A 27096-nucleotide genomic window follows, 5' to 3' on the forward strand; every position below is an offset into this window, starting at 1 on the left:
TGGCGACCGCGCGCTGCCCCCGCCCCTACCCGTAACCATGGCGACCGCGCGCTGCCCCCGCCCCTACCCGTCACCATAGCAACCGCCGCCGCGCCGCGGGCCGGGGCGCGAGTCGCCATGGCAACCCCCCTCCCCGGTAGCCACGGCAACCCCGCAGCCAATGGGAAGCCGCGGAGGGCCCAACCCCCCCCCCCGCCCGGCCCAGCCCCCTGCCCCACGTGGGGCGGGGGTCTCGCGGCGCCTCCCCCCGCCCCGCCGGCCAATCAGAGAGCGGCCTCGCTTCCCGCCGAGCCCGGCCGCGCAGCCAATCGGGAGCGGCGCTGCCGCCCCTCCTCCCCCCTTCCTCACCTCAGCCGCCGCCGCTTGTTTACGCCGCGCGCCCGGGGGGGCGGCGGGGCTTAGCGGAGGGGGGGGGGCGGAGGGAGGGGCGCTGATTGGCTGCCGCGGGGGAGGCGCCGGTTGGCTGCCCGGAGGGCCGCGCTGATTGGCTCGCGGGAGCCACGTGGTGTATAGCGCCCCCGCCCGCGCCGCTTGGCCGAACCCGGAAGGGCGTCACGCGTCACGCGCACGTCACATCCGGCCCCTTCCGGGACGATTTTATTGGTCCGTTCCCCCCTCCCCCAGGGGGCGGGGCTTGCGGCCGGGGCAGCGGCCAATGGGGGAGCAGGAAGCGAGGTCAGCGAAAGGGCGGCCAATGAGGGGCGGGAAGGGGGGCGGGGCGCGCAGCAGCCAATGGAAGGAGGGCGTTGGTCCAGGAAGTCGCCGCCGATTGGTTGGGGGAGGGTTCGGCCCGTTGGGGGGGGCGGGGATTGGCCAAGGAGGTCACGTGGGCGGGCAATGAGAGGCTGCGGTTGGCCAATGAGGGCGGGGGATCGGCCAATGAGAGCCTGGCGCTCGATCCGACAGGCCAATAGGAAGGAAGGAGCCGCATGGGAAGTGACGTCAGCAAAGATGGCCCCCGTGGGGGGGACCCCACCAATAGGAGGGGAGGCAGGCAGCCAATCCGGGGAGGGGGGGGCAGGCAGCCAATCAGGAGGCAGGGTGGGGCAGGCAGCCAATCAGGAGGCAGGCCAAGGAGCCAAGATGGTGGCCAGCTGCCAATGGGGGGGGGGGGGGCGGGGGTCACGTGACGGGCAGCCAAGATGGCCGACGGTTGGGGGGGCAGCCAAGATGGCCGCCGTGGCCTCCTGGTAGCCAACTCCCCCCCAGCTGGTGGCCACCCCAAGGGGGGGAGAGGGGGGGGACACCCACCAGCCCAAGATGGCTGCCAGCCAAGATGGCCACCACTTCGCCAGGGTCTGCCGGCCAAGATGGCCGCCACCCCTCGGTAGCCAACCCCCCCAGGATGGTAGCCACCGCCCCGCGGCGGCCACCACATCTTGAGGCGGGCAACCAAACCCCCCGGCCGCCGCCGCCTTGCGGCCACCGACCACCCAAGATGGCCACCAAGCAAGATGGCCGCCATTTCTCGGTAGCCAACCCCACCAGGATGGTAGCCACCACCCCCACGGCCACCATTTCGTGACGGTCAACCAACCAAAAGCACGACCGCCATTTTGCGAAGGCCAACAAAGACGCCGACCGCCATTTTGTGAAGGCCAACCAAGAGGACGACCACCATTTTATGCCGCTCCGCCCGCCAAGATGGCCGCCAACCAAGATGGCCGCCATTTCTCGGTAGCCACAGCCCCGAAGACGGTGGCCCGGCCCCTCCTACATCTTCTTCAGCCTCCCCTCCAGCGCCTCCAGCTCGGCCATGACCTCGCGGGGCAGGTCCTCGCCGAAGTTCTCCTCGTAGTAGGCCCGCAGCTCGCGCGCCTCCTGCTCCCAGAAGTCCTTGCGCACCTCGAAGAGCTGCCGGTGGGCCACCCCGGGGAGCCCCCGGAGGTCCAAGGCCCCCTCGCGGGGCACCAACCCCACGGGGGTGGCCTGGGCGGTGTCTTCTCCTTCCACCCGGCCGAAGATCCAGGCGAGGACGCGGGCGTTGTGGCCGAAGCCCGGCCACAGGAAGTGACGCGGGCGGGCGGGGTCGCGCAGGAACCAATTGACGTGGAAGAGGCGGGGCAAGCGGGCCCCCGCCCGCTCGCCCACCGCTAGCCAGTGGGCCAGGTAGCGCCCGGCGTTGTAGCCGAAGAAGGGCCGCATGGCGAAGGGGTCGTGGAGGAGGCGGCGGCCTGCAGGGAAGGGGGGGGGGGGGCGTGGTTAAGAAGGGCGCCACGGGATTGGTCGAGAGGATGATGAGGTCATCAGACGTGGTTATGGGGTCTCGGGACGTCATTGGACGATTTTGGGGAGTTTTGGGGTTTTTAGGTGGAAATAGGGAGTTATGGGGTTGGTGGACACAGTTATGGGGTGGGAGAACGTGGTTATGGGGTCGGAAGAGGGAGGTACGGGATTGGTCGGGAGGGTGATGAGGTCATCAGACGTAGTTATGGGGTCTCGGGACGTCATTGGACAATTTTGGGGGGTTTTGGGGTTTTTAGGGGGGAAGATGGAGTTATGGGGTTGGTGGACACGGTTATGGGGTGGTAGAACGTGGTTATGGGGTCGGAAGATGGAGGTACGGGATTGGCCGAGAGGGTGATGAGGTCATCAGACGTAGTTATGGGGTCTCGGGGCGTCACTGTACGATTTTGGGTGATTTTGGGGCTTTTTAGGTGGAAATAGGGAGTTATGGGGTTGGTGGACACCCTTGTGGGGTGGCAGAACGTGGTTACGGGGTCAACCACCTCCAGGGTTCCGGGGACACCGCGGCCATCGCTGCCGGGACCAAAGCTTCTCGAGGACCTCAGGGGGCCAATGGGGGACCTCGGTGGACCCCGGTGGACCAATGGGGGACCTAGGAGGACCCCGGTGGGCCAATGGGGGACCCCGGAGGACCCATGGGGGACCTACCCTTGTGCTCGGCGGCGGCGGTGGCCTCGCTCCTCATGGCGCTGCCCACGAAGACCCCGTGGCGCCAGTTGAAGGCCTCGTAGACCAGCGGCACCCCTGGGGACCGGAAGGTGACACCGATGACGTCATCAGGAGGACAATCGGGGGGAGGGGACACCCCAAAAAAAGGGGGCGGGGCTCACCTTCCGGTCTCCGCCCCCCGAAGATGATGGCGTCGATGGGGACGCCCTCGGGGTCCTCCCACGCCGGGTCCATGATGGGGCACTGGTGGGCCGGGGCGCAGAAGCGGGAGTTGGGGTGGGCGCAGGGCTGGGGGTCGCCTGGTTTTGGGGCCAAAAACGCCGTTAACGGGACCGGGGGAGGTGACGTGGGCGGGGCAAAGGAAGGGGGCGGAGCTTACCGGGGGTCCAGGGCTGGCCCAACCAGGAGGTGAGGGTGACGCCGGGGGGCAGGGGTTGGTCGATGCCCTCCCAGAAGACGCCGCCGTCGCTGGTGTGGCCGACGTTGGTGAAGATGGTGTTGCGGGCGACGGTGGCCATGGCGTTGGGGTTGGTGCGCTCCGAGGTCCCCGGCGCCACCCCGAAGAAGCCGCTCTCGGGGTTGATGGCCCGCAGGCGGCCTGCGGGGGAGGGGGCGTGAGGAGACGTCGGGGGCGTCGCGAGGGGGTTTAGGAGGTGAGGGGTGGGGTGGGGGGGTTGAGAAGATGGCGGTGGGAAGCGTTAAGGAGATCAAAATATGGAGAGCCACCATTAAGAAGACCAAAATATGGAGATCCACCAAGTTGGGGGCATCACGGGTGGAAGGTTTGGGGTTTTGGAGGTCCAAGAAGCCAAATGTTCATGGTCACCATGAAGAAGCCAACCAAGAAGACCCCAAAACCCAACCACCCATGGTCATGATGAAGAAGAAGACCCAAAAACCCATGGTCGTCATGAAGAGGAAGACCAAAAACCACCAAAATATGGAGATCCACCAAGTTGGGGACATCAGGGGTGGAAGGTTTGGGGTTTTGGAGGTCCAGGAACCCAAATGTCCGTGGTCTTCGTGAAGAAGAAGACCCCAAAACCCATGGTCATCATGAAGAAGCCGACCAAGAAGACCCCGAAACCCATGGTCGTCATGAAGAGGAAGACCAAAAACCACCAAAATATGGAGATCTACCAAGTTCAGGACATCAAGGATGGAAGTTTTCGGGTTTCAGAGGTCCAAGAACCCAAATATTCATGGTCACCATGAAGAAGAAGACCAAGAAGACCCCAAAACCCAACCACCCATGGTCATCAAGAAGAAGACGACCCAAAAACCCATGGTCAACATGAAGAGGAAGACCAAGAAGAACCAAAATATGGAGATCCACCAAGTTGGAAACATCAAGAATGGATGTTTTGAGGTCTTTGAGGTCCAAGACCCCAACCCCCCATGGTCACCATGAAGAAGCCGACCAAGAAGACCCCAAAACCCAACTGTCCATGGTCATGATGAAGAAGACGACCACGAAACCTATGGTCAACATGAAGAGGAAGACCAAGAAGAACCAAAATACGGAGATCCACCAAGTTGGAGACATCAAGGATGGAAGTTTTGGGGTCTTTGAGATCCAAGAACCCAAATATTCATGGTCACCATGAAGAAGAAGACCAAGAAGACCCCAAAACCCATGGTCAACATGAAGAGGAAGACCAAAAACCACCAAAATATGGAGATCTACCAAGTTCAGGACATCAAGGATGGAAGTTTTGGGGTCTTTGAGGTCCAAGACCCCAACCACCCATGGCCACCGTGAAGAAGCCGACCAAGAAGACCCCAAAACCCAAGTGTCCACGGTCATCATGAAGAAGAAGACCCAAAATCCATGGTCGTCATGAAGAGGAAGACCTCAAGAAGAACCAAAATATGGAGATCCACCAAGTTGGGGACATCAGGGGTGGAAGTTTTGGGGTCTTGGAGGTCCAAGAACCCAAATATTCATGGTCACCATGAAGAAGACGACCAAGAAGACCCCAAAACCCAAGTGTCCATCGTCATGATGAAGAAGAAGACCCCTAAACCCATGGTCAACATGAAGAGGAAGACCAAGAAGAACCAAAAAATGGAGATCCACCAAGTTGGAGACATCAAGAATAGAAGTTTTGAGGTCTTGGAAGTCCAGGAACCCAACCCCCCGTGGTCTTCGTGAAGAAGCCGACCAAGAAGACCCCAAAACCCAGGGTCAACATGAAGAGCAAGACCAAGAAGAACCAAAATACGGAGATCCACCAACTTCAGGACATCAAGGATGGAAGTTTCAGGGTCTTGGAGGTCCAAGACCCCAACCCCCCCATGGTCACCGTGAAGAAGCCGACCAAGAAGACCCCAAAACCCAAGTGTCCATGGTCATGATGAAGAAGACGACCCAAAAACCCAAAACCCATGGTTGTCATGAAGAGGAAGACCTCAAGAAGAGCCAAAATACGGAGATCCATCAAGTTGGGGACATCAGGGGTGGAAGGTTTGGGGTTTTGGAGGTCCTAGAACCCAAATGTCCGTGGTCACCATGAAGAAGCCAACCAAGAAGACCCCAAAACCCAAGTGTCCATGGTCATCATGAAGAAGACGACCAAAAAACCCATGGCCGTCATGAAGAAGACCACCAAGAAGAACCAAAATATGGAGATCCACCAAGTTGGGGACATCAGGGATGGAAGTTTTGGGGTCTTGCACCTCCATAACCCCAAAAGTCCGTGGTCTTCGTGAAGAAGACGACCCCAAAACCCAAGTGTCCATGGTCATGATGAAGACGATGACCCCAAAACCCAAATATCCATGGTCAACATAAAGAGGAAGACCTCAAGAAGAACCAAAATATGGAGATCCACCAACTTGGGGACATCAAGGATGGAAGTTTTGGGGTCTTGGACCTCCATAACCCCAAAAGTCCGTGGTCTTCGTGAAGAAGAAGACCAAGAAGACCCCAAAACCCAAGTGTCCATGGTCATGATGAAGAAGATGACCCCAAAACCCATGGTCAACATGAAGAAGACCACCAAGAAGAACCAAAATACGGAGATCCACCAACTTCAGGACATCAAGGATGGAAGTTTTGGGGTTTCGGAGGTCCAAGAACCCAAATATTCATGGTCACCATGAAGAAGAAGACCAAGAAGGCCCCAAAACCCAACCACCCATGGTCATCATGAAGAAGCCGACCAAGAAGACCCCAAAACCCATGGTCAACATGAAGAGCAAGACCAAAAACCACCAAAATATGGAGATCCACCAAATTCAGGACATCTAGGATGGAAGTTTTGGGGTCTTGGAGGTCCAAGAACCCAAATGTTCATGGTCACCATGAAGAAGAAGAGCAAGAAGACCCCAAAACCCATGGTCAACATGAAGCGGAAGACCAAGAACCACCAAAATATGGAGATCCACCAAGTTCAGGACATCAGGGATGGAAGTTTTGGGGTCTTTGAGGTCCAGGAACCCAACCCCCCGTGGTCACCATGAAGAAGCCGACCAAGAAGACCCCAAAACCCAAAACCCGGTGGCCGGCCAGGAGAAGGCCCGGGCGGGAGGCCCACCTTCGGCGTCGAACTTCATCCAGGCGATGTCGTCGCCCACGCAGTGGACGCGCCAGCCGGGCAGGGCGGGGCTCATCATGGCCAGGTTGGTCTTGCCGCAGGCGCTGGGGAAGGCGGCGGCCATGTAGCGCTTGCGGCCGCTCGGGGACGTCACCCCCAGGATCTGGGGGGGGAAGGAGAAGGGACCGAGGTGGTCACCGGGACGGGGCGACACCGACCCCAAAGGTCCCCCCCTCCCCCACCGCTCCCGGAAGTAGCCAAAACCGGCGGGAGTTGGCCCAAAACGGAGAGCCTGCTCTGTGCTGCGCCACGATGGCCGCCGTGGAGGCACCGAAAGCACCCCCAGAAACCCAAACCCACCGGAAATGGCCCCAAAACCCACCAGGAACGGCCCCAAACCCACCAAAAATGGCCCCAAACCCACCAGGAACAGCCCCAAACCCACCGGAAATGGCCCCAAAGCCACCAGGAACCCACCACAAAGACCCCCGGAACCCCAAAACCCACCATGAACGGCCCCAAAACCCACCAGGAACCACCACAAAGACCCCCGGAACCCCAAATCTACCAGAAATGGCCCCAAACCCACCAGGAACCCACCACAAACACCCCCAGAACCCCAAATCCACCGGGAACGGCCCCAAATCCACAGGAAATGGCCCCAAAACCCACCAGGAATCCACCACAAACACCCCCAGAACCCCAAACCCACCGGAAATGGCCCCAAAACCACCAGGAACCCACCACAAACACCCCCAGAACCCCAAATCCACCAGAAATGGCCCCAAATCCACCACGAACAGCCCCAGAACCCCAAACCCACCGGGAACGGCCCCAGAACCCACCAGGAACCCACCACAAACACCCCCAGAACCCCAAATCCACCGGAAATGGCCCCAAACCCACCGGGAACAGCCCCAAACCCCAAGGTGGACACCCCGAGAAGCCCCCAAACCCTCCTGATCTTCTCCAAAATCCACAGTCCGCTCCCGTCCACCAGGATGTCCACTGAGAACCCAACAAGACCACCCGGAGACCCCAAAACACGTCCGAAATGCCCCAAAAACCACCGGGATCACCCCAAAAAGAAGGAATCCGCCCCCAAAACCCGCTTAAACCCACCTGATCTTCTCCAAAACCCACAATTCACTCCCAGCCACCACGACACCCATTGGGAACCCAACAAGACCACCCGGAGACCCCAAAACACGTCCAAAACGCCCCAAAAACCAGCAGGATCACCCCAAAAAGCAGAAGAAAACCCCAAAAAGAAGGGATCTACCCCAAAAACCTCCTTAAACCTACCTGATCTTCTCAAAAAACGCATAATCCATTCCCAACCACCACAACACCCATTGGGAACCCAACAAGACCACCCAGAGACCCCAAAACACGTCCGAAAAGCCCCGAAAACCAGCGGGACAGCCCCAAAATGAGGAAGAAAGCCCCAAAAAGAAGGGATCCGCCCCCAAAAGGCTCCCTAAACCCACCTGATCTTCTCCAAAACACACAATTCTCTCCCATCCACCCGGATGTCCACTGAGAACCCAACAAGACCACCCGGAGACCCCAAAACACGTCCGAAACGCCCCGAAAAAGAATGCGACCACCCCAAAAAGCAAAAGGAAACCCCAAAAAGAACAGATCCGCCCCAAAAAGCTCCCTAAACCTACCTGATCTTCTCAAAAAAAGCATAATCCATTCCCAACCACCACAACACCCATTGGGAACTCAACAAGACCCCATGGAGATCCCAAAACACGTCAAAAACACCCCGAAAAAGAGTGGGATCACCCCAAAACACGGAAGAAAACCCCCGAAAAGAAGGGATCCGCCCCCAAAACCCGCTTAAACCCACCTGATCTTCTCCAAAACCCACAATTCACTCCCGTCCACCACAAGACCCATTGGGAACCCAAGGAGAACACCCGGAGACCCCAAAACACGTCCGAAACGCCCCAAAAAAGAATGCGACCACCCCAAAAAGCAGAGGAAAACCCCAAAAAGAACAGATCCACCCCAAAAACCTCCTCAAACCCTCTTGATCTTCTCTAAAATCCCCAATTCTCTCCCATCTACAAGGATGTCCACTGAGAACCCAAGAAGACCACCCGGAGACCCCAAAACACGTCCAAAACGCCCCGAAAAAGAGCGGGACCGCCCCGAAAAGCGAAAGGAAACCCCAAAAAGAACGGATCCACCCCAAAAACCTCCTCAAATCCTCTTGATCTTCTCCAAAACCCGCAGTCCGCTCCCATCCACCCGGATGTCCACTGAAAACCCAAGGAGACCACCCGGAGACCCCAAAACACGTCCGAAACACCCCGAAAAAGAATGTGACCACCCCAAAAAGCAGAGGAAAACCCTAAAAAAAAGGGATCCACCCCCAAAACCTGCTTAAACCCACCTGATCTTCTCCAAAACCCACAATTCACTCCCATCCACCAGGATGACCACCGAGAACCCAAGGAGACCACCCAGAGACCCCAAAACACGTCTGAAACACCCCAAAAACCAGCAGGACCGCCCCGAAAAGTGGAAGAAAACCCCGAAAAGAAGGGATCCGTCCCCAAAACCCCCGTCTCACCAGCATGTGCTCGGCCAGCCAGCCCTCGTCGCGGGCCATGCGGGAGGCGATGCGCAGGGCGAAGCACTTCTTGCCCAGCAGCGAGTTGCCCCCGTAGCCGCTGCCGTAGGAGATGATCTCGCGGCGGTCAGGGACGTGGGCCACCAGGGTCCTCTCGGGGTCGCAGGGCCACCCGTTGACCAAAGGCTCTTCAAGAGATCGGGGGGGGGCGTCAAACCGGGGGGTTTGTGGGGTTTTGGGGTGTCCCCGAGGTCCCCCACCACCGCCCCGGGGCTCACCGCGGAGGGGCAGGGGCCGGCCGACGGAGTGGAGGCAGCGGACGAAGTCGCCGCGGGCCAGCGCGGGGAGGAGGTGTTGGCCCACGCGGGTCATGATGCGCATGGAGGCCACGACGTAGGGCGAGTCGGTGAGCTGCACGCCCAGCTTGGCCAGCGGGGACGACGGGGGGCCCATGCTGAAGGGGATGACGTACATGGTGCGGCCTGCGGGGACAAGGCAGGGGGGGACCCCGAAAAGGGGGCGGGGGAGACCCCGAAAAAGGGGTTGAGGAAGGAGAAGGCCCCAAAAAGGGGCTGAGGAAGGAGAAGGCTTGGAGATCCCAAAAAAGGGTTGAGGAAGAAGACCCCAAAAGCAGCTGAGGAAGGAGAAGAGGTGGAGACCCCAAAAAGGGTTGAGGAAGAAGACCCCAAAAAGGACTGAGTTGAAGGCTTGGAGACCCCAAAAAGGGCTAAGGAGAAGGCTCGGAGACCCCAAAAAGGGTTGAGGAAGGAGAAGACCCCAAAAAGGGTTGAGGAAGGAGAAGATGTGGAGAGCCCAAAAAGGGTTGAGGAAGGAGAAGTGGAGACCCCAAAAGCAGCTAAAGAAGGAGAAGGCTTGGAGACCCCAAAAAAGGGTTGAGTTGAAGGCTTGGAGACCCCAAAAAGGTTGAGGAAGGAGGAGACCCCAAAAAGGGGCTGAGGAAGGAGAAGGCTTGGAGACCCCACAAAAGGTTGAGGAAAGAGACCCCAAAAAGGGCTGAGTTGAAGGCACAGAGACCCCAAAAAGGTTGAGGAAGGAGAAGACCCCAAAAAGGTTGAGTTGAAGGCTTGGAGATCCCAAAAACAGTTGAGGAAGAAGTCACAGGAGACCCCAAAAAGGGCTGAGGAAGGAGAAGGCTTGGAGATCCCAAAAAAGGGTTGACAAAGGAGACCCCAAAAAAGGTTGAGGAAGGAGACCCCAAAAAGGGTTGAGGAAGGAGAAGGCCCCAAAAAGGGGCTGAGGAAGGAGGAGACCCCAAAAAGGGTTGAGGAAGGAGAAGGCCCCAAAAAGGGGCTGAGGAAGGAGGAGACCCCAAAAAGGGTTGAGGAAGGAGAAGGCTTGGAGACCCCAAAAAAGGGTTGAGGAAGGAGACCCCAAAAGCAGTTGAGGAAGGAGAAGAAGTGGAGACCCCAAAAAGGGTTGAGTTGAAGGCTTGGAGACTCCAAAAAGGGTTGAGGAAGGAGAAGACCCCAAAAAGGTTGAGGAAGGAGAAGACCCCAAAAAGAGTTGAGTTGAAGGCACAGAGACCCCGAAAAGGGCTGCGGAAGGAGGAGACCCCAAAAGTAGCTGAGGAAAGAGGAGAAGTGGAGACCCCAAAAAGGGTTGAGTTGAACACATGAAGACCCCAAAAAGAGTTGAGGAAGGAGGAGGCTTGGAGACCCCAAAAGGGTTGAGGAAGGAGACCCCAAAAGCAGTTGAGGAAGGAGAAGAGGTGGAGACCCCAAAAAGGTTGAGGAAGAAGACCCCAAAAAGGACTGAGTTGAAGGCTTGGAGACCCCAAAAAGGGCTGCGGAAGGAGGAGAGGCGGAGACCCCATAAAAGCCTGAAGCGAAGACCCCAAACCCACGGCATTTTGGGGTGGCCAGAGGCCAAACCGATAGGATTTTAGGATTCCCCCCCCCCCTTCCTGTCTTTTGTAGGGTTTTTCCCCTCTTTCTTTCTTTAATGGGATTTTTCTCCCGTTCATAGGATTTTCCTGTTTCTTTCTTTTATAGGATTTTTCTCCTCCTCCTTTTTTTTATAGCATTTTTCTTCTGTTTTCTGTCCTCCTTCCTTTTATAGGATTTTCCCCCTCTTCCCTTCTTTTATAGGGTTTTTTCCGTTCTTCTTTTTAGGGTTTTTTCCTCTCTTTCTTCCTTTTATAGGATTTTCCCGTTTTGCTTTCTTTTATGGGATTTTTTCCGCTCTTCGTTTTAGGGTTTTCCCCTTTCTTTCTTTCATAGGGTTTTCCCCTCTTCCTTTCTTTTATAGGATTTTCCCCTCCTTCTTTCTTTTATAGGATTTTCCCCTTTCTTTCTTTTATAGGGTTTTTTCCTCTCTTTCTTTCTTTTATAGGGCCTTTTCCCTTCTTCTTTTATAGGGTTTCTTCCCCCATTCTTTCTTTCTTTCTTTCTTAGGGTTTTTCCCCCTTTCTTTCTTTCTTAGGGTTTTCCTCTCTTTCTTTCTTTCATAGGGCTTTTTCCCTTCTTCTTTTATAGGGTTTTTTCCCTGCATTCTTTCTTTTGTAGAATTTTCCCCTCTTTCTTTCTTTTATAGCATTTTCCCCCTCTTTTTTTTGTAGGATTTTCCCTTTTATAGGATTTTCTCCTCTTTCTTTCTTTTATAAGGTATTTTCCCTCATTCTTTCTTTTCTTTTGTAGGATTTTCCCCCCCTTTCTTTCTTCTGTAGGATTTTCCCCCCCTTTCTTTCTTCTGTAGGATTTTCCCCCTTTCTTTCTTCTGTAGGATTTTCCCCCTTTCTTTCTTCTGTAGAATTTTCCCCCTCTTTACTTCTTTTATAGGGTTTTGCCCCTCTTTCTTTCTTTTATAGGATTTTCCCCCTTTCTTTTATAGGATTTTCCCCTCTTTGTTTCTTTTATAGGATTTTCCCCTCCTTGTTTTATAGGGTTTTTCCCCTCATTCTTTGTTTTCTTTTACAGGATTTTCTCTTCTATCTTTTATAGGATCTTTCCCCCTCTTTCTTTTATAGGGTTTCTCCCCTTTTGGGGTTTTTTTTTTTTACGGGATTGCCCACCTTCCATGCAGCCCGGGAAGCGCTCCTGCACGGCCCTCTCGAGCTCGGCGGGGCTCATCCAGTTGCCCAGCTGGGGGGCCCCGTTTTGGGGTCGGGGGGGGACGGCGTCCCGCTCCCGCTCCGTCACCAGCACCGTGCGGCCCTCCACCCGCGCCACGTCCCGCGGGTCCGTGCGCGCCAGCCAGCTGCGGGGACACGGGGACAATAGGGTCGGACCCCACCCCCCCGGGAGGTCCCGAAACCCCAAAAGGGCCCTAAAGGTCTTTTTGAGGGGGTTGAGAATCCCAAAAAGACCCCGAAAGACCCGCAAGTCCCCAAAAAGGGACCCAAAAGTTAACCTTGAATTACTTGAGAACCCCAAAAGGGACCCAAAGACCCCAAAAGGGACCCAAAAGACCCCAAAAGGGACCCAAAAGTTAACCTTGAATTACTTGAGAACCCCAAAAAGGACCCAAAAGACCCAAAAAGGACCCAAAAGACCCCAAAAAGGACCCAAAAGACCCCAAAAAGGACCCAAAAGACCCCAAAAAGGACCCAAAAGACCCCAAAAAGGACCCAAAAGACCCCAAAAAGGACCCAAAAATTAATCTAGAATTACTTGAGAACCCCAAAAGGGACCCAAAAGACCCCAAAAGGGACCCAAAAGACCCCAAAAGGGACCCAAAAGACCCCAAAAGGGACCCAAAAGTTCCCCTTGAATTACCTGAGAACCCCAAAAGCAACCAAAAGACCCCAAAAGGGACCCGAAAATTAACCATGAATTACTTGAGACCCCCAAAAGGGACCCAAAAGACCCCAAAAATTAACCTTGAATTACCTGAGAACCCCAAAATGAACCCAAAAGACCCCAAAAGCGACCCTAACGACCCCAAAAGGGACCCAAAATTTCCCCCTGAATTATCTGAGAACCACAAGGGGACCCAAAAGACCCCAAAAAGGACCCAAAAGACCCCAAAAAGGACCCAAAAGACCCCAAAAAGGACCCAAAAGACCCCAAAAAGGACCCAAAAGACCCCAAAAAGGACCCAAAAATTAACCGAGAATTACTTGCGAACCCCAAAAGGGACCCAAAAGACCCCAAAAGGGACCCAAAAGACCCCAAAAGGGACCCAAAAGACCCCAAAAGGGACCCAAAAGACCCCAAAAGGGACCCAAAAGTTCCCCTTGAATTACCTGAGAACCCCAAAAGCAACCAAAAGACCCCAAAAGGGACCCGAAAATTAACCATGAATTACTTGAGACCCCCAAAAGGGACCCAAAAGACCCCAAAAATTAACCTTGAATTACCTGAGAACCCCAAAATGAACCCAAAAGACCCCAAAAGCGACCCTAACGACCCCAAAAGGGACCCAAAATTTCCCCCTGAATTATCTGAGAACCACAAGGGGACCCAAAAGACCCCAAAAAGGACCCAAAAGACCCCAAAAAGGACCCAAAAGACCCCAAAAAGGACCCAAAAGACCCCAAAAAGGACCCAAAAGACCCCAAAAAGGACCCACAAATTAACCGAGAATTACTTGCGAACCCCAAAAGGTTCTCCCCAAAAACTCGAGATCCCCCCCCAGATTTTTATAGGGTCGCCCCAAGATTTTGTACGATCCCCCCCAAATTTTTACAGGTCCTTCCCCCCACATTTTAAGGGACTCCCCCCTAAATTTTTATAGGATCCCCCCAAGATATTTATGGGTTTTTCCCCCCAAACCTTATAGGATCCCCCCCCAGTTTTATAGGATCGCCCCCCAAACCTTATAGGATCGCCCCCCAAACTTCCTAGGACCGCCCCCAAACTTTTCAGGTTCTTCCCCCCAAATTTTTATAGGATCGCCCCCAAATTTCCTAGGACCGCCCCCGAGTTTTTATGGGCCCTTCCCCCCCAATTTTACAGAATCCCCCCCCCAATTTTATAGGATCGCCCCCAAACTTTATAGGATTGCCCCCACATTTTTACGGGTCCTTCCCCCCAAATTTTACGGGATCCCCCCCAAATTTTACGGGATCCCCCCCCAAAACCGTATAGGATCCCCCCAAACTTTATAGGACCGCCCCCAAATTTTTACAGGATCTTCTCCCCAAATTTTACAGAATCCCCCCCCCAATTTTATAGGATCGCCCCCAAAACCTTATAGGATTCCCTCCAAACTCTATAGGATCACCCCCAAAACTTCACGGGTCCTTCCCCCCAAATTTTATGGGATCGCCCCCCTCCCCCCAATTTTATAGGATTCCCTCCAAAACCTTATAGGATTCCCTCCAAATTTTATAGGATCGCCCCCAAATTTTTTAGGTTCTTCCCCCCAAACTTTATAGGATCGCCCCCAGAACTTTATGGGTTTGTCCCCCCAAATTTTTATAGGATCGCCCCCAAAACCTTACAGGTTCCCCCCCAAACTTCCCAGGACCGCCCCCAAATTTTTTAGGTTCTTCCCCCCAAATTTTTATAGGATCGCCCCCAAACTTTATAGGATCGCCCCCAAATTTCCTAGGACCGCCCCCAAATTTTTACGGGTCCTTCCCCCCAAATTTTACAGAATCCCCCCCCAGTTTTATAGGATTGCCCCCAAATTTTTATGGGTTCTTCCCCCCAAATTTTGCAGCATCCCCCCCAAATTTCCTAGCACTGTCCCCAAATTTTTATAGGTTCTTCCCCCCAAACTTTTATAGGATTTCCCCCAAACTTTATAGGATCCCCCCAAACTTTTATGGGTCCTTCCCCCCAAATTTTATGGGATCCCCCCCCCAATTTTATAGGATTCCCTCCAAAACCTTATAGGATTCCCCCCAAACTTTATAGGATCGCCCCCAAATTTCCTAGGACCGCCCCCAAATTTTTACGGGTCTTTCCCCCCAAATTTTATGGCATTACCCCCTAAATTTTTATAGGATCCCCCCAAGATATTTATGGGTTTTTCCCCTCAAATCTTATAGGATTCCCCCCAAACTTTATAGGATCACCCCCAAAACCTTATAGGATCCCCCCAAAACTTCACAGGACCGCCCCCGAATTTTTATGGGTCCTTCCCCCCAAATTTTACAGAATCCCCCCCCCAATTTTATAAGATTGCCCCCAAAACATTATAGGATTCCCCCCAAACCTTATAGGATCGCCCCCAAAACTTTATGGGTCCTTCCCCCCAAATTTTATGGGATCCCCCCCAATTTTATAGAATCGCCCCCAAAACCTTATAGAATCGCCCCCAAACTCCACGGGACCGCCCCCAAATTTTTACGGGTCCTTCCCCCCAGATTTTAAGGGAGCCCCCCCAAATTTTTATAGGATCACCCCAAGATTTTGTGCAATCCCCCCAAATTTTTATAGCATTCCCCCCAAAATTTTATAGGTTCTTCCCCCCAAATTTTATGGGGTCCCCCCCCCAAACTTTATAGGGTCGTTCCCAAATTCCCCAGGACCGCCCCCAAATTTTTATAGGTTCTTCCCCCCAGATTTTACGGGATCCCCCCAAATTTTTATAGGATCACCCCAAGCTTTTGTAGCATCCCCCTCAAATATTTATGGGTTCTTCCCCCCAAACTTTATAGGATCACCCCCAAATTTTTATAGGTTCTTCCCCCCAAATTTTTATAGGATCCCCCCCAAAACTTCATGGGATCCCCCCCAAATTTCCTAGGACCACCCCCAAAACTTTACGGGTCCTTCCCCCCAAATTTTACAGAATTCCCCCCCCCAATTTTATAAGATTGCCCCCAAAACCTTAGAGGATTCCCCCCAAACTTTATAGGATTCCCCCCAAAACTTTACAGGATCGCCTCCAAACTTCCCGGGACCGCCCCCAAATTTTTATGGGTCCTTCCCCCCAATTTTACAGAATCCCCCCCCCAATTTTATAGGATCACCCCCAAAACCTTATAGGATTCCCCCCAAACTTTATAGGATCGCCCCCAAAACTTTACAGGATCGCCCCCAAATTCTTTAGGTTCTTCCCCCCAAACTTTATAGGATCGCCCCCAAAACTTTATGGGTTCTTCCCCCCAAATTTTACGGGATCCCCCCCCCAGTTTTATAGGATCGCCCCCAAAACCTTATAGGATTCCCCCCAAACGTTATAGGATCGCCCCCCAAAACTTTATAGGCTCCCCCCCCCCAATTTTATAGGATCGCCCCCAAAACCTTATAGGGATTCCCCCCAAACTTTATCGGATCGCCCCCAAAACCTTATAGGATCGCCCCCAAACTTCCTAGGACCACCCCCGAGTTTTTATGGGTCCTTCCCCCCAAATTTTACGAGATCCCCCCCCCCCAAATTTTATAGGATCCCCTCCAAAACCTTATAGGATCCCCTCCAAAACCTTATAGGATCCCCTCCAAAACCTTATAGGATCCCCTCCAAAACCTTATAGGATCCCCTCCAAAACCTTATAGGATCCCCTCCAAAACCTTATAGGATCCCCTCCAAAACCTTATAGGATCCCCTCCAAAACCTTATAGGATCCCCTCCAAAACCTTATAGGATCCCCTCCAAAACCTTATAGGATCCCCTCCAAAACCTTATAGGATCCCCTCCAAAACCTTATAGGATCCCCTCCAAAACCTTATAGGATCCCCTCCAAAACCTTATAGGATCCCCTCCAAAACCTTATAGGATCCCCTCCAAAACCTTATAGGATCCCCTCCAAAACCTTATAGGATCCCCTCCAAAACCTTATAGGATCCCCTCCAAAACCTTATAGGATCCCCTCCAAAACCTTATAGGATCCCCTCCAAAACCTTATAGGATCCCCTCCAAAACCTTATAGGATCCCCTCCAAAACCTTATAGGATCCCCTCCAAAACCTTATAGGATCCCCTCCAAAACCTTATAGGATCCCCTCCAAAACCTTATAGGATCCCCTCCAAAACCTTATAGGATCCCCTCCAAAACCTTATAGGATCCCCTCCAAAACCTTATAGGATCCCCTCCAAAACCTTATAGGATCCCCTCCAAAACCTTATAGGATCCCCTCCAAAACCTTATAGGATCCCCTCCAAAACCTTATAGGATCCCCTCCAAAACCTTATAGGATCCCCTCCAAAACCTTATAGGATCCCCTCCAAAACCTTATAGGATCCCCTCCAAAACCTTATAGGATCCCCTCCAAAACCTTATAGGATCCCCTCCAAAACCTTATAGGATCCCCTCCAAAACCTTATAGGATCCCCTCCAAAACCTTATAGGATCCCCTCCAAAACCTTATAGGATCCCCTCCAAAACCTTATAGGATCCCCTCCAAAACCTTATAGGATCCCCTCCAAAACCTTATAGGATCCCCTCCAAAACCTTATAGGATCCCCTCCAAAACCTTATAGGATCCCCTCCAAAACCTTATAGGATCCCCTCCAAAACCTTATAGGATCCCCTCCAAAACCTTATAGGATCCCCTCCAAAACCTTATAGGATCCCCTCCAAAACCTTATAGGATCCCCTCCAAAACCTTATAGGATCCCCTCCAAAACCTTATAGGATCCCCTCCAAAACCTTATAGGATCCCCTCCAAAACCTTATAGGATCCCCTCCAAAACCTTATAGGATCCCCTCCAAAACCTTATAGGATCCCCTCCAAAACCTTATAGGATCCCCTCCAAAACCTTATAGGATCCCCTCCAAAACCTTATAGGATCCCCTCCAAAACCTTATAGGATCCCCTCCAAAACCTTATAGGATCCCCTCCAAAACCTTATAGGATCCCCTCCAAAACCTTATAGGATCCCCTCCAAAACCTTATAGGATCCCCTCCAAAACCTTATAGGATCCCCTCCAAAACCTTATAGGATCCCCTCCAAAACCTTATAGGATCCCCTCCAAAACCTTATAGGATCCCCTCCAAAACCTTATAGGATCCCCTCCAAAACCTTATAGGATCCCCTCCAAAACCTTATAGGATCCCCTCCAAAACCTTATAGGATCCCCTCCAAAACCTTATAGGATCCCCTCCAAAACCTTATAGGATCCCCTCCAAAACCTTATAGGATCCCCTCCAAAACCTTATAGGATCCCCTCCAAAACCTTATAGGATCCCCTCCAAAACCTTATAGGATCCCCTCCAAAACCTTATAGGATCCCCTCCAAAACCTTATAGGATCCCCTCCAAAACCTTATAGGATCCCCTCCAAAACCTTACAGGATCGCCCCCAAAACCTTACAGGATCGCCCCCAAATTTTACGGGTCCTTCCCCCCGAATTTTAAGCCCCCCCCCTGTAAATTTCGGGCCCCCCCCGCACTCACCAGTTCTCATACTTGGGCAGGGGCAGCAGCAGGCCCTCCTGGCGCAGCCCCTCCAGCAGGGCGCTGCCCTCGGCGGCGGAGCCGTCGCAGAGCCGCACGGCGCGGGGCCGGCACAGCCGCGCCCCCTCCTCCACGAAGGCCCGCGCCGGGGGGGGCAGCGCCGACAGGGCCCCCCCGTGCAGCCCCCGCCTGCGGGGAAAAGGAACAAAATTTTAAAAATATATATAAAAATTAAAAAATTAAAAAATAAAAAATAAAAAATTAAAAAATTAAAAATTAAAAAAAATAAAAAATTTAAAAAATTAAAAAATTAAAAATTAAAAATCTAAAAACTTAACTTAAAAATTTAAAAATTTAAACATTTAAATTAAAAATTAAAAATCTAAAAACTTACAAACTTAAAAATTTAAAAATTTAAACATTTAAATTAAAAAAATAAAAAATCTAAAAACTTAAGAATCTAAAAACTTAAGAATCTAAAAACTTAAGAATCTAAAAACTTAAGAATCTAAAAACTTAAGAATCTAAAAACTTAAGAATCTAAAAACTTAAGAATCTAAAAACTTAAGAATCTAAAAACTTAAGAATCTAAAAACTTAAGAATCTAAAAAAACATTTAAATTAAAAAATTAAAAAATTAAAAATTAAAAAACCTAAAAACCTAAAAACCTAAAAACAAGAATTTAAAAATTTAAAAATTTAACATTAAAAATTTAAAAAATTAAAAAACTTAAAAAAATTTAAAGAGTTTAAAAAATTTAAAAAACGGGGCAAAAAAGGGCAGAAACGGGGAAAAAGCAGCCAGGTCATCGCCCCCCCCCTCGCCCCCCCCCGCGGTGGCCTTTGGCCCCTGGGGGATGCTGGGAAGTGGCCCCGTGCCCCCCCCCCCCTTGTGACCCCCCCTCCCCCCCCCCCTTGGTGGCCGCCGCGGGGGGCAAAGGGCGAGGGGACGTGGACGCCCCACTGACCCCCCCCCCCCCCCCCCCCCGTGCTGCCCTATAAACGCCCCCCATGGGGGCGCTATGGGGCTCCACAGACCCCCCCCCACCCCCATAGACCCCCCACAGACCCATAGATCCCCCCCAGACCCTATAACCCCCCCACGACCCCACAGACCCCCCCAGACCCACAGACCCCCCCCCACGACCCCACAGACCCCCCCACGACCCCACAGACCCCCCCAGACCCATAGACCCCCCCCCATGACCCCATAGACCCCCCCCCACGACCCCATAGACCCCCCCCAGACCCATAGATCCCCCCCAGACCCTATAACCCCCCCATGACCCCACAGACCCCCCCAGACCCACAGACCCCCCCCCACGACCCCACAGACCCCCCCACGACCCCACAGACCCCCCCAGACCCATAGACCCCCCCCCATGACCCCATAGACCCCCCCTACGACCCCATAGACCCCCCCTCTGGCCATAAAGACCCCCCCCAACCCCTATAACCCCCCCACGACCCCACAGACCCCCCCCCGACCCCCCCCGACCCCAAATGGTCCCCAAAATCCCATAACCCCCCCCCCAAACCCCACACAGCTCCTGTACCCCCACAGCCCCCCCACCCCCCCCGTGACCCTGTATCTCCCCCCAAACAACCCCGTACGGCCCCAAAATCCCCCTATCTTCCCCCAAAAACCCGACACGCCCCCCAAAACCCCACGTAACCCCAAAATCCCAATGTATTCCCCCAAAAGAACCCCATGCCCCCCCCAAACAACCCTAAATCACCCCAAACAACCCCATACGGCTCCTAAAACCCCACAGAACCCCAAAATCCCAATATCTTCCCCCAAAAACCCACACGCCCCCCAAAACAACCCCGTTTATCCCCGAAAACCCCACAGAACCCCAAAATCCCGGTATCTTCCCCCAAACAACCCCTTATTACCCCCAAACCCCCACATTTCTTCCCCAAAACAACTCCAAAACCCCACATATCCCCCACACAGCCCCAAAATCCCGCTATCTCCCCCCAAAATCCCGCTATCTTCCCCCACTCAGCCCCAAAACCCCGCTATTTCCCCCCAAAACCCCCCTATTTCCCCCCAAAACCCCCACACAACCCCAAAATCCCACTATTTTCCCCCAAAACCCCACTACTTCCCCCCATAGCCCCAAAATCCCACTATTTTCTCCCAAAACCCCCCTGTAGCCCCCAAATCTCCCCATCTACCCCCAAAATCCCCCTATCCCCCCCAAATCCCCCCCACGGCCCCAAAACCCCGCTATTTTCCCCCAAAACCCCACACAGCCCTCAAAACCCCCGTACGGCCCCCAAAACCCCACTATCCTCCCCCCTACAGCCCCAAAACCCCGCTGTCTCACCCCAAAACCCCTCTCGAGCCCCCAAATCTCCTTGCCTACCCCCAACCCCCCCCCCCAGCCCCAAAATCCCACTATTTTCCCCCAAAACCCCCCCCCAGCCCCAAAATCCCACTAGCCCCAAACCCCCCCCCCAGCCCCAAACCCCCCCCAGCCCCAAAATCCCCCTCTCTGCCCCCCAAACCCCCCCCCAGCCCCCCAAAAGGGCCCCAAAATCCCGCTACCTTCCCCCAAACCCCCCCCCCCAGCCCCAAAATCCCCCTTTTTTCCCCCAAAACCCACCCGAAGCCCCGCAAGCAGCCGATCGCTTTCTGCATCTCCGCGTCCCCCCCCCCCCCCTCCTCCCCCCTCGCGGCTCCCTTTTACCTCCTGGGGGGGGGTGGGGGGGGGGAAGGACCCCAGGATCCGGGTGGCACCCATGGGTGGGGGTGGGGGAGGGGCACCCATGGGTGGGGGTGGGGTGGGGGGAGGGGGCGGGGACCCTCCAAGCCCGGCCCCTGGGTGATGAACCCCCCCCCCCCCCCCCGCCGTGGCTGTGAACTCCCCCCCGGTTCCCTCCCTAAACCCGACCCTGACCAAAAAAAACCACCTCGAAGCCATCAAAAAGCCCCGGTTCTGACGAAAAAAAAGTTAAAATCCCTAAAAAAGCCGATTCCGGGGTTTTTTTACCTCACGTTTCGCCGCCCGGAGCCGCCGCTGCGCCCCCCGCCGCCATTTTGTGGCCCCCTGAGGGCAGCCCCCGCCCCCTTTTTCCTCTCTTTTTTCCCCTTTTTTTCCCTTTTCTCCCCTTTTTTCGCCCCTTTTCCCCTTCTTTTCCCCTCCGGGGGCTGGCCCTGGGTGCTTCCGGCGGGGTTAATTAGCCGGTTGTTAATTAAAGGCGCTAATTAAGCTCAGGGCGCTAATGGCGGCGCCGGGGCTCCCTCAGGAGCCTGAGGGGGGGGGGCGGGAAGGGCGGGAAGGCGGCGCGCATGCGCAGTGCGCGAAAGCGAGGGCACGGCGCGGGTGAGGGCAAGGCTCTGCGCATGCGCGGCGCCCGGCCGGCGGCTTCAGGGAGGGGGAGCGCGCCTGCGCGGCGGCGTGGCGTGAGGGCACGGGGGCGCCGCCATTTTGTTGGGGGTGGGAGGGGGCGTGGCTTCTTCATATTAATGAGCTTTGGGCGTGTTAATGAGGGGTTATGAATATTGGGTCGGGTGGAGATGACCCGAGGGGGGTTGGGTTGGGTGGAGGTGACCCAAGGGGGGTTGGGTTGGTGGAGATGACCCAAGGGTTGGGCTGAGATGACCCAAGGTTGGGTTGGGTGGAGATGACCCAAGGGGGGTTGGGTTGGGTGGAGATGACCCAAGGGTTGGGTTGAGGTGACCCAAGGGGGGTTGGGTTGGGTGGAGATGACCCAAGGGGGTTGGGTTGGGTGGAGATGACCCAAGGGTTGGGTTGAGGTGACCCAAGGGGGTTGGGTTGGGTGGAGATGACCCAAGGGTGGGTGGAGATGCCCCAAGGGTTGGGTGGAGATGACCCAAGGGGGGTTGGGTTGGGTTGAGGTGACCCAAGGGGGTTGGGTTGGGTGGAGATGACCCAAGTCGGGTTGGGTTGAGATGCCCCAAGGGTTGGGTGGAGATGCCCCAAGGGTTGGGTGGAGATGACCCAAGGGGGTTGGGTTGGGTGGAGATGACCCAAGGGGGTTGGGTTGGGTGGAGATGCCCCAAGGGTTGGGTGGAGATGACCCAAGGGGGGTTGGGTTGGGTGGAGATGACCCAAGGGGGTGGAGATGCCCCAAGGGTTGGGTGGAGATGACCCAAGGGGGGTTGGGTTGGGTGGAGATGCCCCAAGGGTGGGTGGAGATGACCCAAGGGGGTTGGGTTGGGTGGAGATGACCCAAGGGGGTTGGGTTGGGTGGAGATGACCCAAGGGGGGTTGGGTTGGGTGGAGATGCCCCAAGGGTTGGGTGGAGATGCCCCAAGGGTTGGGTGGAGATGCCCCAAGGTTGGGTGGAGATGCCCCAAGGGTGGGTGGAGATGCCCCAAGGGTGCTGTTCCTCCCCACGCAGGTCAGGAACCTGACCGAGGAGATTGCTTGGCTGGACAAGATCATCGCCAAGCTGACCAAGGAGGAGAAGGCCCTGCAGGAGGCTCACCAGCAAGCTCCTGGATGACCTCCAGGCGGAGGAGGACAAGGTCAACACCTTGGCCAAGGCCAAGGTCAAGCCGGAACAGCAAGCGGACGACGTGAGTCGTGGCTCTGGGGGCAGAAGGTCCTGGCCGGGGCGGACATTTGGGGGCTGATGGGAGGTCCCCGCCCCGCCGGCAGCTGGAGAGCTCGCTGGAGCAGGAGAAGAAGATCCGCGTGGACCTGGAGCGGGCCAAGAGGAAGCTGGAGGGCGACCTGAACCTGGTGCGGGAGAGCATCGTGGACCTGGAGAACGACAAGCAGCAGCTAGACGAGAGGCTGAAAAAGTCGGGCCCCAGCCGCCTCCCCTCCCCCTCCCGGGCCCCTTTCCCATGATCCCTTTCTGCTGGGGCCGTGACGGGGCGGCACGCGTCCTCCTGCAGGAAGGACTTGGAGTTGAACGCGCTCAACGGCAGGATCGAGGACGAGCAAGCGGTGGCCGGGCAGCTCCGGAAGAAGGTCAAGGAGCTCCAGGTCGGGGGCGAGGGGGAGGGGCTGGGGGGAAGAACCTCCAGTGGTTGGGTTGGGTTGGGTTGGGTTGGGTTGGAGAGTCTCCATTGGTTGGGTTGAGGGGTCTCCAGGTGGTTGGGTTGGGTTGGGTTGAGTTGGAGAGTCTCCATCTGGTGGGATTGGGTTGGAGTTGAAGAGTCTCCGTTGAGTTGGGTTGGGTTGGGTTGAAGAGGGTTGGGTTGTCTCCACTGGTTGGGTTGGGTTGGGTTGAAGAGTCTCTGTTGGTTGGGTTGAGTTGGGTTGAGTTGGGTTGGGTTGGGTTGAAGGGTCTCCATTGGTTGGGTTGGGTTGAAGATTCTCCATTGGGTTGGGTTGGGTTGGGTTGAGTTGGGTTGGGTTGAAGGGTCTCCATTTTTTGGGTTGGGTTGAGTTGGGTTGAGTTGGGTTGAGTTGGGTTGAGTTGGGTTGAGTTGGGTTGAGTTGGGTTGAGTTGGGTTGAAGGGTCTCCATCTGGTTGGGTTGGGTTGGGTTGAGTTGGGTTGGGTTGGGTTGAGTTGAGTTGGGTTTGGGTTGAAGGGTCTCCATTGGTTGTGTTGGGTTGAGTTGAGTTGAGTTGGGTTGAAGATTCTCCATTGGTTGGGTTGGGTTGAGTTGGGTTGGGTTGGGTTGAAGGGTCTCCATTGGTTGGGTTGAGTTGGGTTGGGTTGGGTTGAGTTGGGTTGAAGAGTCTCCATTGGTTGGGTTGGGTTGAGTTGAATTGAGTTGGGTTGGGTTAGGTTGGGTTGGGTTGAGGTTAGTTGGTTAGGTTGAGTTGGGTTGAGTTGAGTTTGTTGAAGGGTCTCCAGATGGTTGAGTTGAGTTGGGTTGAAGATTCTCCATTTGTATTAGCTTGGGTTGGCTGGGTTGGGTTGAGTTGAGTTGGGCTGGGTTGAAGGGTCTCCCAGATGGTTGGGTTGGGTCGAGTTGGGCTGAAGTCTCCATTGGGTTGGGGTTGGGCTGAAGCTGAGCATTGGTTGGGTTGGGTTGAGTTGGGTTGGGTTGGGTTGGGTTGGGTTGAAGGGTCTCCATTTTTTGAGTTGGGTTGGGTTGAGTTGAGTTGAGTTGGGTCCTCAAGAGGTGGGGTTGGTCCTCAAGAGGTGGGGTTGGTGGAGGTCGGGACCACCTAGAGGGGGTCGGGGCCACCTAGAGGAGGGGGGTGGGGGAGGGGAGGGGGGGAGGGGGAGAGCAGGAGGAGGAGGACACCAGGAGGGGGAGGAGGAGGAGGAGGAGGAGGAGATCAGTAGGAGGAGGAAGAAGGAAGAGGAGGAGGAGGAGGACGCCAGGAGGAAGTAAAGGGGGAGGAGGAGGAGGAGGAGGAGGAGGGCAGGAGGAGAAGGAGGACACCAGGAGGAAGGAGGAGAAGGAAGAGGAGACCAGGAGGAGGAAGAGTAGAAGGAGGAGGAGGAGGGGAAGGAGAAGGAGGAGGACACCAGGAGGAGGAGGAGGAGGAAGAAAGAGGAGGAGGAGGAGGAGGAAGACATCAGGAGAAGGAGGAGGAGGAGAAGGAGGAGGAGGAGGAGGAGACCAGGAGGAGGAGGAAGAGGAGGAAGAAGGAGGGGGGAGGAGCAGGAAGAGGAGGAAGGAGAGGGAGGAGGAGGAGGACACCAGGGGGATGAGGACACCAGGAGGAGGAGGAGGAGGAGCAGGAGGATGACGGGAGGTAGAGTAGAAGGTGGAGGAGGAGGAGGAGGAGGAGGACACCATTAGGAGGAGGACGAGATCAGGAGGGAGGAGGAGGAGGAGGAGGAGGAGGAAGCTGGAGGCTGAGGAACGCCCCGAGGAGGCCCCGGAGCACCTGGAGACCTCCCGGCAGGAGAACGAGAACCTCCAGGGTGAGGCCCCGGCCTCCTGACCTCCTGGCCTCCTCCCCGACCTCCTGGCCTCCTCCCCGGCCTCCTGTCCCCCTCCATGACCTCCTGGCCTCCTCCCCGACCTCCCCCACGACCTCCTGGCCTCCTCCCCGACCTCCTGTCCCCCTCCCCGACCTCCTGGCCTCCTCCTCCCCGACCTCCTGGCTCCTCCCCCGACCTCCTCCCCGACCTCCTGGCCTCCTCCCCGACCTCCTCCCCGACCTCCTGGCCTCCTCCCCGACCTCCTGGCCTCCTCCCCGACCTCCTCCCGACCTCCTGGCCTCCTCCCCGACCTCCTGGCCTCCTCCCCGGCCTCCTGTCCCCCTCCATGACCTCCTGTCCTCCTCCACGACCTCCTCCCCGACCTCCTGTCCTCCTCCCCGACCTCCTGTCCTCCTCCCTGACCTCCTGTCCTCCTCCACGACCTCCTGGCCTCCTCCCCAACCTCCTCCACGACCTCCTCTCCTCCTCCCCGACCTCCTGTCCACCTCCCTGACCTCCTCCCTGACCTCCTGGCCTCCTCCCCGGCCTCCTGTCCCCCTCCACAACCTCCTCCCTGACCTCCTGGCCTCCTCCATGACCTCCTCCCCAACCCCCTGGCCTCCTCCCTGACCTCCTGGCCTCCTCCCCAACCTTCTCCATGACCTCCTCTCCTCCTTCCCAACCTCCTGGCCTCCTCCCCGACCTCCTGTCCCCCTCCACAACCTTCTGGCTCTTCCACAACCTCCCCGGCCCCAACCTCCTGTCCTACTCCTCGACCGACCTCCTGTCCTACTCCCTGACCTCCTGGCCTCCTCCCTGACCTCCTCCCCGACCTCCTGGCTTTCTCCATGACCTCCTGGCCTCCTCCCCAACCTCCTGTCCTCCTCCCTGACCTCCTCCCCAACCTCCACAACCTCCTCCCCGACCTCCTGTCCTCCTCCCCGATCTCCTGGCCTTTCTCCATGACCTCCTCCTGGCCTCCTCCCCGACCTCCTGGCCTCCTCCACAACCTCCTCCCCGACGTCCTGTTGTCCCCCCCCCCCCCCCCCCCCAGGCCTCGCTGGAGCACGAGGAGGCCAAGATCCTGCGGGCGCAGCTGGAGCTCCCCCAGGCGCGGGCGGAGGCCGAGCGCAGGGCGGCCGGGAAGGGCGAGGAGCCGGAGCAGGCCCAGGCGCGGCCACCCGCGGGCCCTGGAGGCCCTGCAGGCCACGCTGGAGGCCGAGACGCGGAGCCGGGGCCAGGCCCTGCGCCTGAAGAAGGAGACGGAGGGCGACCTCAACGAGACGGGGAGCCCGCGGCGTTGGGCTACCTAGAACCTCGGCTCCGCCGGGAGAGGTTTCGGCCCTCTGAACCTCGGCTCCGCCTGGAGAGCATTCGGCCCTCTGTAGTCCATGTGTGGAGGAACGTTCTGGGTTGGGCTACCTAGAACCTGACCTGCACCAGGAGAGGTTTCGTTCCTCAGTAGTTGATCGGTGAAGGCTTCTTCTGGGTTGAGCTACCTAGAACCTGACCTGCACCCGGAGAGGTTTCATTCCTCTGGAGATAAAAGGGTGGAGGCACCTTCTGGGTTGGGCTACCTAGAACCTGACCTCCACCTGGAGGTGTTTCATCCCTCTGTACTCGATGGGCGGAGGCATCTTCCGGGTTGAGCCACCTAGAACCTGACGTTCACCTGGAGACATTTCAGTCCTCTGGGGATAAAAGGTGGAGGAACGTTCTGGGTTGAGCTACCTAGAACCTCACCTCCACCCTGAGAGGCTTCATCCCTCTGTAGTTGATGGGTGCTGGTGTCTTCTGGGTTGAGCTACCTAGAACCTGACCTCCACCTGGAGAGGCTTCATCCCTCTGTAGTTGGTGGGTGCAGGCATCTTCTGGGTTGGGCTACCGAGAACCCCCACCTTGAGATGTTTCAGCCCTCGGCAAGGAGCTGGGCTACCGGGTGGGGCGGCCGCCTAGAACGCGGCCGGGCCGGCGGCCACCTGGAGGC

At 55.8% G+C, this 27096-nt stretch overlaps 1 protein-coding gene and 1 long non-coding RNA gene across 4 annotated transcripts; one reads left to right on the plus strand and one right to left on the minus strand.

Annotated features, from left to right (window-relative positions):
* Positions 1-1583: 1583 nt before the first annotated feature.
* On the minus strand, positions 1584-21454 carry PCK2 (phosphoenolpyruvate carboxykinase 2, mitochondrial). Of its 2 annotated transcripts, none has more exons than XM_066989581.1 (10): positions 21295-21454; positions 18293-18481; positions 12074-12258; positions 9321-9524; positions 9043-9230; positions 6456-6618; positions 3296-3514; positions 3078-3215; positions 2896-2991; positions 1584-2174 (listed from the first exon to the last, which is right to left on the minus strand). In XM_066989581.1, exons 3-10 carry the CDS (start codon positions 12129-12131, stop codon positions 1714-1716), a joined length of 1527 nt encoding a protein of 508 aa, XP_066845682.1. In that variant the 5' UTR covers positions 12132-12258; positions 18293-18481; positions 21295-21454; the 3' UTR covers positions 1584-1713. The 2 variants fall into 2 exon arrangements, with proteins under 2 accessions (XP_066845682.1, XP_066845681.1); XM_066989580.1 differs by lacking the exon at positions 21295-21454 and adding an exon at positions 20908-20994.
* A 1129-nt stretch (positions 21455-22583) lies between these two features.
* LOC136789536 (uncharacterized) lies at positions 22584-26452 on the plus strand. 2 transcript variants are annotated; one of them, XR_010828228.1, is made up of 4 exons: positions 22584-22847; positions 22930-23075; positions 23172-23262; positions 26164-26452. It is a non-coding gene; the product is annotated as an uncharacterized lncRNA (long non-coding RNA). The 2 variants fall into 2 exon arrangements; XR_010828229.1 differs by having other exon boundaries at positions 23172-23247.
* The last annotated feature ends 644 nt before the right edge of the window (positions 26453-27096 follow it).

Source organism: Anser cygnoides, unplaced genomic scaffold, assembly GCF_040182565.1.
Source record: "Anser cygnoides isolate HZ-2024a breed goose unplaced genomic scaffold, Taihu_goose_T2T_genome scaffold_52_1, whole genome shotgun sequence".
Lineage (NCBI taxonomy): Eukaryota > Metazoa > Chordata > Aves > Anseriformes > Anatidae > Anser > Anser cygnoides.

Excerpts from the sequence above, each read along its gene's own strand:
- PCK2 (XM_066989580.1), bottom strand. The coding sequence starts at position 20,942 with ATGCAGAAAGCGATCGGCTGCTTGCGGGGCTTCGG. Across the intron at positions 6,619-9,042 it reads GGCTGGCCGAGCACATGCTG|ATCCTGGGGGTGACGTCCCC; the intron begins GTGAGACGGGGG and ends TTCCCCCCCCAG. Across the intron at positions 2,175-2,895 it reads CGCCGCCGCCGAGCACAAGG|GCCGCCGCCTCCTCCACGAC; the intron begins GTAGGTCCCCCA and ends CCTTCCCTGCAG.